The following is a 10,581-nucleotide window of genomic DNA, read 5'->3' as shown; positions in this document are numbered from 1 at the left end:
GTTCAATGACGGGGGAAGTGGGAAGGACAAGAAAAAGAATGCTGTGCTCTCCTCTATAGGAGCGAACAGAAGCTGTTCCGAGTATAGAGTATTCCATTTGCTCTCGGCAACTATTTGATGCAACAGTGAGGAATTCCCTCACTGTTGGGTCATTAAACAGGAAGTAAATAATATCCTCCTCAAAAGGACATGGTGGCAAAACCTATTTAATCAACGGGGTAAGATGCTAGAAGAAAAGTGTGCATATATATTTAAATTCCAAATCTAAAAATGTAGTTTTACATTTTCAGCCACACAAGTCCAGATAGTTTAGATTTAATTTTTTATTAATTCATGTACTGTCAACAGTAAATTCATGTTATTACATCATCAACTTTGTTTAATATAAACAGTGAATGTATTCAGTTATCTACACTATATACAAAAAGTATATAAAAGTGTAAAATGTCAGTGCAAATTACATTAGTAGCATTGTAAAACAGCAGAAATAGTTACACATCACATTTTCAAGCTTGATTGTCAAACTCTAACACATCAGATAAAAATATTGCACTACAAATAAATTAAAAAACACATTATTCAAGTATTTGGCTAAAATGCAATACTGTTAGACTGGAAGCAACTCATTACCCTTCAATAAAATATAAAAAACAAATTACTTTGCTGTGCTGTTAATAAATTAGACTTTTTAGCAGCCTTGGCATTGCATTAAATAAAAGTTTGAAAGTGTTCATTTAATGTTAATAATCTTGAAGGTGGATTTCCCAAACAGATTTTAGTTTGCAAAGGTTAGGGGCATGACTTATGGGTTGGAACAAATCATTTATAGAAGCTCCAGTGGTGAAATGTCTACACCACAATCTCCAGTCCTGCCCAGCTTTAAATTAGCAACTGCTAATTCAATTCAATTTCAAGCAGTGAATCTGACATTCCCAGAAACATTCCCTGATGTAGAATTATCCAGGTCCATGTGTTTTAATGGCAGTGAATGTCAGATATGCTGCTTTATAGATAGAGTCCATGGTCTGACTTCTCCTAGCAGCTTTGCCATAACATAGGATAATCAACTAATTTGGAAATCCAGCTGCAAGTGTTACACTTTTGTTATGGCTTTACAGGCACCAATGGAGCTATCAAAGGTCTTAGAGGGCATTCTTATACCCACAGCTGCCTACCCAAAACAATTATTATTGGGGCAAGTTGGGATTTAGGAAAGAAGAACCTTCAGTTATCCACATCCATGGTCTTCTCAGGGAGGTCATTGGGCAGCAGACGTTGCAAAGATACTTGGTTTAGGGAGATAAGCAGGTCAACTTTGTCCATGCATTCTTGCAGTTGGCTCTCTGAGTAACCACTGATCTGCACATTGGTAGGCTTTTCACTGCACAACATGCGCTCTGACAGTGCCAAACAACAAATAGCCATTAGGGATGGAGGGTGGGCATTAAAGGCATAATCTGCCAAGCTCAGTTCTGCAATGCCTTTGGCTACAGCTAGTGTCCTGGATGCCTGGGATAGATCAGCATCTGAGGGAACACCATTGGCTACCTGCAGGAAGGCGAAATGCTGGAGGAAGAAGTTGATGGTTGGAGCTGCCAGCTGGAATCGGAGCTTCAACAGAATGATGCATTCAAGATTGCAGAGCTGCTCCCGGGAGAAAGTGTCACAACACAAAGCAAGGAGCTGCTTCAGTCGGGGAGGCTGTGTTTCCACCTGAAAAAAAAGGAAGAGTGTTGTGTAAGTAAGATGTGTAAAGAACATGTAATGTAATTTCATGTCCAACAAGTCATAAATACAAATGAGTGAATATCATGAAGGTATTACAGTTATTCTAATTGTGTGTGAATGTGAGCACATTGAATCCCATGTCTATCTATCTATCTATCTATCTATCTATCTATCTATCTATCTAGTGGCTCTAAGATAAGCTAATATACTGTGTCCAACTTTGATTGATCATACACACGCAGAATATTGGGATATGTTTATTTCTCTAGCGGTTGAACTTGATGGACTTATGTCTTCTTTCAACCTAACCTACTATGTAACTATGTATAGAAGAATAACAGGTAGTAAAATGTTCTGCACCCATACTTAGGGGAATAGCTTTTAAAAGACAGGTAGTAGTTATGATATGTTGACCCATAAAAATCAGAACATTTTAACAATTTTGACTGTCAAAATCATGCTTGAATTCGGGTTACTCTGCACATGGTCAAATTTGGTCATATTGGTATCCTGTTACTAGCAGGATCAAAGACAAGAAGAAACAAAATGTGAAAAAATGAATGTAGCCACAATAACTAATGACAAGTAAGCTACCATGTTTTATATTTTCTTGGGTATAGATATGCTTCAACGCTACTTTTTTAATGCAAAGACCATGCTCTGACTATAGAGGCTGAAAGGACCAAATGCCAGGTTGCACACAAAACATTAAAAAGTAAAATCTATCAAATTCTGAAAATATCTGGAGGATGTCTATCAATCCAGAAAAAAAGCTGCAAAATATACAGCTAACAAATAAATCAAGTTTACATTTTTAGAATCTTGACAAGATTCTTCACTTAAAAATCTACACTGATCCTATTCAATACAGAAAATGAATTTGATAATGTACATACCTGTTTACATGCAATGAGCAGGGAGGTGACACCCAATAACTGAAAGCAATCGGTTGCCACAGGGGTGCAGGCCAAGAACCTGTCCAGGATATTGACAGCAAGGCACAGGGACTCAAAGCCCAGCTTGAAGTGTTTGTGTACAGGGATCAGCCAGCTGATCAGTTTACAGCGAGATTCAGGTTTGAGCTGCCAGAGAATCACAAACAACACAATTATTACAGGAAACCCTTGTATTGTCATAAGAAATATCAAAATTACAATGCAAAATATATTACGTTCAGATGGACATTTATTGATCATGTGGTTAAAAGTCCCTAGCACAGCAATTTTCAACTGCTAGGCGTCTGTGATCGTTCAATAGGCGTTTGCAGAGATTGAAAGGCTATGAAAGTGCTTTGAGGGGCAGATCACCCCAAGGTGACATATAAAGCAGTATGCTGTATATTTACCTGTGGCTGGTTGGCCATGCAGTCTGCTGTCATATATTGGTGTTCCAGGCTTTTCTTGAACATGTAGCACTCTTCCCCATAGTCTCTGAAGCTCTGCAGTCCCAGCCTATCAGAGGTTTTTGGGCAGGGGTCATAGGCATCATAGACAGGTGTGCACCTCTCAGATACAGGGCTTGGGCTGGGGGTCTCATACAGATCACAGACCCCTGAATCACAGCTCCTGGCTTCCAGAGTCTGTTTCCTGTGTCTCACATGCTTGGCTTTCTTGATCCTTCTGCTGCAACCAGTGCTGCCACACATACTGCCATTGTCTTCCGGGGTGTTTTGTTCCCTTTTCCTTTTGGTGGGGCTCATGGGCTGCTCACATGTCAGGTGCAGGTGTTCCTCGGGCTGTCTAATGTTACAGGTCACCATGTTTGCTTTCAGCTCTCATCTACCTCCAGCTCCGCCAGCTCTAGCTTTTATATGCAGCTGTTCGCTGCGCCGATTGGCTGAGGGAGGGAACCTCTGGCAGGTGACGTCACCGAGAGTGATTTCCCGGCTAAAGAACCGCTTGAGAGGGAAACCTCCAGCCTAATTCTCCCGCGGCTGCTAAAGGCACGCGGCTGACTGTTACCTAGGCAACGGTGGGGTCTAATAATAACCCTGGCCTGTCTGGCCCTCCTGGGGGTCGATTGGATTTCTTCCCTCAGAGAGGGGTTGCTGTGTGTCCATATGATGGCGCCAATGACGGGACACAATCCTACATGATCAGTCAGTGGTCTTCAGAACTGACCCACTGTTCAGAAATGATAACTGAATTCAAAATAGAATGTTATTGTCCATTGATACTATAAAGAGGTTGTAAACAGTGTTTACCCAAGGTTTGGAATGAAAGTAATATATAACAAAACTTGAAGAAATTAGTTATCTGAAAAGAATCACATTTTAAATTTAGGAACTGCAGGAACATTGTCAGTTTAATATTACTGTTAATAAAAAAAAGGAGGGGGGGTTTATAGCGCCAACATAATATGTAGCGCTGTACAATAAAGGTAATCCAAAATGTCAGTTATCTGGAGTATACACACATACTACAGTCCAAGAAGTCCAAACAATTTCTTGATTTTATCAGTAATAAAACATAACTTGAAACATCAAGCAATGCAACGCATCCATTCACACTTTGTTGTAATGGGCATTGTATCCGCCAGGAACCTATCTGCATGGAGTTTGTATGTTCTCTGTGTTTACATGAGTCTACTAGATTGTATGCTCTTCTGGGCAGGGTCCTCTCCTCCTCCTGTATCACTGTCTATATTCATCTGTCATTTGCAACCCCTATTTAATGTACAGAGCTGCATAATATGTTGGTGCTATATAAATCCTGTGTATTAATAATAATTATAATAATAATAATAAGTTTCCTTCCACATCCAAAAATATACAGCTAGGTAAAATTGTCTTTAGACCTAGTAATGACTATGGTAGGGACATTTGATTGCCAGCTCTTTTGAGGGACAGCTAGTCAAATGACTACAGATCTTGTACAGCACTGCGTAATATGTTGGTGCTATATAAATACAAGATATTATTTTAAAAAATCTTGTAAAAGCGTACCTAAACTCAACATTTTTTCTTTACAAATAAGGGTAGACAACCTTTTTTATATAAGGTAAAAATGTTTTTTTTTTTTAAAAAAAGGGGTGCAGCACTGCCCCTTTAAGTCTTGATGGCTGCAGTGATCAGGACAATGGGAGCGCAGAGTTCCCTGGCATACCTACATCACGCCTCCCGGGAGGCTTTGGCTGCTTCTTCTGCACATGCCCTAATCTCAGGCATTTTTACTCTTAAGGGAAAGAGATGCCGATCTTACGCATGTGCAGTGAGATGGGCTCTCTTTTTTCCCTACCTTTACAGCAGCTATGTCACCCAATCTCGCACCTGTGCAGTGATCAGGTGACGAAGAAAGAAGACCAAAGAAAAGAATAAAGATCGCTTCCTCCGGGTCTGGACAAAAAGGAATTCCAGGACAACACGAGACCAGATTGTGGGAAAGACCAGCTCCATCGAGGGATCTGTAGGATTAAAGGTAAGTGTGATTTTTTAGTTTAGTTCCGCTTTAAGAAGCCTAGATTTCAATGCACCGGGACAGACACAAAAAGGCTGGATTCACACCATGTGCATTTCATTCTGCATGAATGAAGCTTCTGTGGATTAAGGCAATCAAGTTAGCAATCTTTTTTTTGTGTTGCATTGATGCGCACTTCATTCATAATATTCACAGCAGAAACCAAAATCCTTTTTTTTTTCCTAATACCTGCTGCAGTGCACTGTGAAGCATTGAAGAATGCTGCAATGTGTCACACAGGGCCTGATTTATTAAAGAGGATAAACCACCATGGGTTAACCTGGGCACCCAGCAAACCTGGAATGGATTTCCTAAAAAAAATTTGCTATTAGTTGGCCTGCACTACATCAATTCCAGGTTTGCTGGATCACCCAGGTTCTCTCAAGATATTATATCTTCCTTAGTCTTGAAGGGCTTTAAATAATCAGTCCGTCTGTGTTTAAATGCAGCATCTTTTATTTTCATTTTGTATCAGTGTGTATATGCCACTTTGGTGTGGATTAGGCCTAATACAGGGAATAGGTTTTAGCATGTCATTGGTTAGGCCTGCATGGACCCATATGATGCAGCAAACCGTAATGTACAGTAGTGACTTACCACAAATATCAGTGTACTGCATGTTCATCAGAGGTACATTGGCTTAGTGAGCTCCCATCGAAAATAAATGGCACTGCAATGCACTGATATTTGCATGGTACATTATGGCAATTAGATCTTTGCAGCAAAACAGACAGGTGTAAATGGCCCAAAGAATTTTAAAAAATCCAATCAGGAAATTATTCCAACAGACTGGGTGAGGAAGCTGAGTGCAGGAAGAGTGTGGAGCTGAGTGCAGTGATCGAGAGATATTTTTAATTTTTTGGTAAACGAAGCAGCAGCATATGGCCTGATGCATTGACCATGAAAGGGTAACAGATTGTCAAATCAAACCATGTGCCAACTTAAAGAGTACCTAAAACCATAACTTTTCTTTTAGTTGGATAAATTTAAGGATCAGGGGAAGCCCTGTTAAATTTTGGGAATATTCCCCTTTTAAATTCTCTCAGAGCAGAAATTGGGATATACCTCCTCTCACGCAATTATTTTGGAAAACATAGAATACCCTTATATTACTTCTCCCAGGACAACTCCAAATTTTGGATCTCCCATTACCTTAGTTCGGTGTATCCCAACCAGGGTTCCATGGAACCCTACAGTTCCTCCAGAAGTGCAACGAGCAATTTGTGCTTCTCATGTCACTGTAACTGACGTCAAGAAGGTTTTTGGCTATCTGTAGCCAAAAATCTCTGACAAAAATCTCTGACAACCACTGTAATGGACTGTCAGCTGTTTATATAGTAATTATAGAAGGGGTTCCCTGAGGTCCTGAAAGTATTTTCAAGGGGTTCCCCTACGTTAAATAGATCAAGAAACACTGCTTTAGATCTTGGTGACAGAGGTCACTTGAACAAATACCAATGGAACTATTGGGACTATGACTAAAAATAAACCTTACAGGGTTGCTCCTGCACCCCACTTCTCTTTAGGAAGCTGGAAGACGAAAGAAGAAGAAGGTGGCACCTGATGTTTCCTTCACACCAGGAAGAAGAAAGAATCTGGGACTGAATAGAAGCCTATTGCAGAGAGATTGAGGGATTTGTGGAAGTAAAGGCAAGTGTAATTGTTTTATTTTATTAAAAGATTTGCTTTAAGTACACTCACCACTCCTTATTTAATCACAGGTGCCAGCATCTTTACTTGCTCCTCTTAAGTTCAGAATCTTCATCCATCTTGATTGGCTAGGCTAGAATGATCTACCTGTCATGCACTTCATTCATTCTTGACAGCCAGGTATGCCAGGATTATACAATGAGTTGTGCAAAACTCAGTGAACATTGCAAAAGATAGTTTAGTTTAATTAAGTTAAAAAGAAGTTTGGTTTATTGCAGAAAAGACATTGACTGCTTCGCCTGGAACAGATAACCTACCTACTCATAATTATATTTTATTGGTATAGTTTAAGCTTTAAATAATATGAATGCCAAGTTACTGTGTGTTAAAAACTGAAAAAAGTATAGAAAGTGTTAAGGGGTTGGAAACATATCAGTAGCAAACTGCTACAGACATTGACAATGTTTAATTTTCTTCAGAAGAAACATTGTATAAATTCTGGGTCCTATAAATGTATTATTTTACCCTACATCCTATCACCAATCTTATTGGTCGGATTACTTAATGGATCAGAATAGAGGTGATTATATCTGGTTACAGACTTCTGATATGAATTTGTAAATCCAGCATTGTTCAGTATTGTATATAAGTGTGGATTTCATAGTCTGTGAGCTTCGCCTGGGGACAAGGACTGAAGCACATAAATCTATGTACTCTGTTAGTTGCAATGTAGTATGGTAAAGTCAGCATAACTTCTTCTCATTAACTAAGCTAAATGCATTATTCCTTGTACGAAATTTGCTCTATGAACAGCCTACATTCCTTTAGTAAATCAAGCCCATTCCATGAATTAACATGCATTGAATTAAGCCAGTGCATTTATTCTGAGGGGTACAGCAATGTATCCCAATGCATAGTTTAATGGATAGACAAGTTTAGGATAGACATCTCAGTGGAAGGGACCATTTATACACATTCAGCATTTTGCAGCACATGAAGCTCTGCCAACATATGAATTGTGACTATAGGAAGTGTGAAAAAGGTAATGATCTGTCTCCCCCTGGAGTTGAAACTTAAAACTGCGCTCAATGGTATCTTTGTAATGTGTTCTTTTGTTATTATTTTTTAAAACTTTTTATTGAAGGATGTTTCAATAAATAACAACAAAAACAGAACAACAATCAGGGTTATAACAAATAGATTGACATAAAATCTACAAATGTGTAGAAAAATATACATGGAATAAATAAAAAAACAAAAAAAAACAAGAAAAACGAAACAGAAACAAAAGGAAACAACAAAAAAGACAGACACATGAAAGTATACTAATATAATATGGAAGGAGGAAAAAATGGTTACACAATCTTGTTGACAATATTAGAAAGTTTCCATTCACATATCATCTATGACCACAGGGCGGTCGTTTTCAAACATGCGCAAAGCATACCAGGAGGTATGTTCAAGATATAATCTGACGTTTTATTGAGGGAGACTGGGTCTTTATAATGTGTTCTTTTTATCTTTTTTTTATTTGTTGATTTTTGGTGAGCTACCAGAGCTATCACATGGAATTTTTAACCACTTTTTGTGTAAGCAAAGTGTATGAGACTGCAGGCGTCTTCTGTCAAAGATGTTTGTACCAGCCTGTCAGCACTTTATTTTAGTGTACCTTAGATTATAGTCTCAGCATGATTCTGTGCTGAAACAAAGTGATGTATGCAGGGGAGTTACACCATCCATACAGAGCCAATGAGCTAGTAAAGATGGCTGAGGATGCCAGTCCTGAAAGAGATCATGGAAAAAATGTCAGTGGCAGTGACAGAACAATGAGGGTCATTACAGCCATCGCAGGACTACAGTGGGGTGCTTTGGCAGGTAAGTTTTTACAATACTGTCTATGAGTGTATTATAGAATATTACAGATATATTTCTGATGATTAGGGACTTATTGCTATTCATAGTATGGCAGTGCACTCATGTGCATTGTGTTAAGGCAGCCTTTACATCTTCAATGCATGAAAATCACACTTGCACTGGCATCCCAAAACATATATATGTCTGTTACTGCAACACAATTGTGGGAACGTGGCCTAAGCACATTGTAAATTACATTTTAGGCAAAATTGCACCACACATTACAATTCTTTACTTTGTCATGTGGCCCTGTTTTATGCACTCTTAAAAGTGCAACATGCATGATTTTTGATGCAACTCAATGCATTGTCCAATAAAATAATAGTTGCCATAATGGAACAGGATCGAAAAGTCTGTCCAAACATACATAACATTAGCTAGCCCTATCATGCAGCTGCACCAAATTTTCCCTAGGCCAAACAGAACAATTCTTCAGTCAACCTTCAGTCCCTAAAACAGACCGAACACTGACAGATGATGGGAGCTGCCATTGATAAACTCATTGTAAAAAATGCTATTTGCCTGGATGTGAAGCTGAATTTTTAGGTTCAGTACTGTTAGTCACACCTGAAATAAGCATACCGATAACAATGTGACGAGTTTGTGTGAATATTAGCTGAACACCTGAGCTGCATACTCTTTCCAGGTCAGAACACCAACCAAATCAGAAATTAAAGTGTACCCAATCTCACAGTGAAAGTTCCAAATTAAATAGACAGTATACAGGTGGGTGTATTGAGGATAGTGGAAAGCCATAGATGTCCAGGTACATAGTGCCACCAGTAGGTGAAACAAGGCATTGCAGTCATCCTGACAAAAGGCCACCTGCTAATAGTTGATTTCCATAAAGTTCCAGTTACACAGTGCCACCAGCAGGTGAAACATGGGGTGCACACATCCTGACAATAGCTCACACTGATAGGGAGAACAAACACAGCAGCTATTGCTGTGTCCTAACACATTGTTATTATAACAATCAAATGGTCAGCAGCATCCACATGGTCTTCCAGGACTAAATGAACTACTGCATGGATGCACAGGAATTATATCATTTAGGCCCCACCAATCAAGATTGATGAAGATCAGGAGAAGGAAGAAGATGGCGGTGCCGGCAACAGAACAGAGAGAGATGAGTCTATTAAAAAAATTGCAATTATGCAGCTAAGGCTATTTTATTGCAGAATGGACATTGCCTGTCTGATTGCATCTTTTTTTTAAAAAAAAGCATTAGAATCCTACTATTTCTGACATGGTCTTACGGAAATATAAAAAGGAGACACCAGAAAAGGTCCAGGTGGTCCAGGTCTCTCCTCCCTAGTTTATAAAAATGTTGGGTTTTTTTTGTTTTTCCCTGTCTGGAGTATAGACTTGTTTTTTTCCCCAAGGATGGGTAAAGTTTTTTTATTGATTACATTAGTCTTTAAGGGCTCACTGCACAGTTTTGGCAAATACACAAGTATATTTTGAAATGTTATCTTTTAGTTCCCACCATAATCAGTAATGAAAAATAATATAAAACCACTAGTATTTCCTTTAACATTTGTAGTTTTCATCAAGAAGGAAGAAAATGTCAACACAGCATATAGTCACATCCTTATCTTCATGCTTAATCATTTCATCCAGGCATTTAGCAAACAATCCATTTACTGGCGCCTTATGTCACTGACAGACTTCCATCTACCATATAATTACGGTGATGATTACCATTGTATTGTGTTACAGCAGCATGAAATTAATGCTGTGGCTACACATTTCCTGCCCAATGCATTTCACTACCACTGCTAATATCCATTCCAGTATTGCCAAAATGTCCTTTTCTAAAGTGAACCTGTCA

The 10,581-nt window shown here is 38.8% G+C and overlaps 1 protein-coding gene across 1 annotated transcript; it reads right to left on the bottom strand.

Moving 5' to 3' along the window:
- Nucleotides 1-308: 308 nt before the first annotated feature.
- Nucleotides 309-3,516, bottom strand: CCNO (cyclin O). The gene is made up of 3 exons (XM_072413810.1): nt 3,074-3,516; nt 2,625-2,810; nt 309-1,713 (listed from the first exon to the last, which is right to left on the bottom strand). The coding sequence occupies exons 1-3, from the start codon at nt 3,485-3,487 to the stop codon at nt 1,225-1,227; spliced, it is 1,089 nt and encodes a 362-aa protein (XP_072269911.1). The 5' UTR covers nt 3,488-3,516; the 3' UTR covers nt 309-1,224.
- Nucleotides 3,517-10,581: the final 7,065 nt, after the last annotated feature.

Source organism: Pyxicephalus adspersus, chromosome 6 (genome assembly GCF_032062135.1).
Source record: "Pyxicephalus adspersus chromosome 6, UCB_Pads_2.0, whole genome shotgun sequence".
NCBI classification, from domain to species: Eukaryota; Metazoa; Chordata; class Amphibia; order Anura; family Pyxicephalidae; genus Pyxicephalus; species Pyxicephalus adspersus.
This window is presented reverse-complemented; position numbering and strand designations above follow the sequence as displayed.

Coding starts and splice junctions, on each gene's coding strand:
- CCNO (XM_072413810.1), bottom strand. CDS start 3,487: ATGGTGACCTGTAACATTAGACAGCCCGAGGAACACCTGCACCTGACA. Junction 2,811..3,073: donor GCATGGCCAACCAGCCACAG/GTAAATATACAG, acceptor ATTCTCTGGCAG/CTCAAACCTGAATCTCGCTG. Junction 1,714..2,624: donor TGCTCATTGCATGTAAACAG/GTATGTACATTA, acceptor CTTTTTTTTCAG/GTGGAAACACAGCCTCCCCG.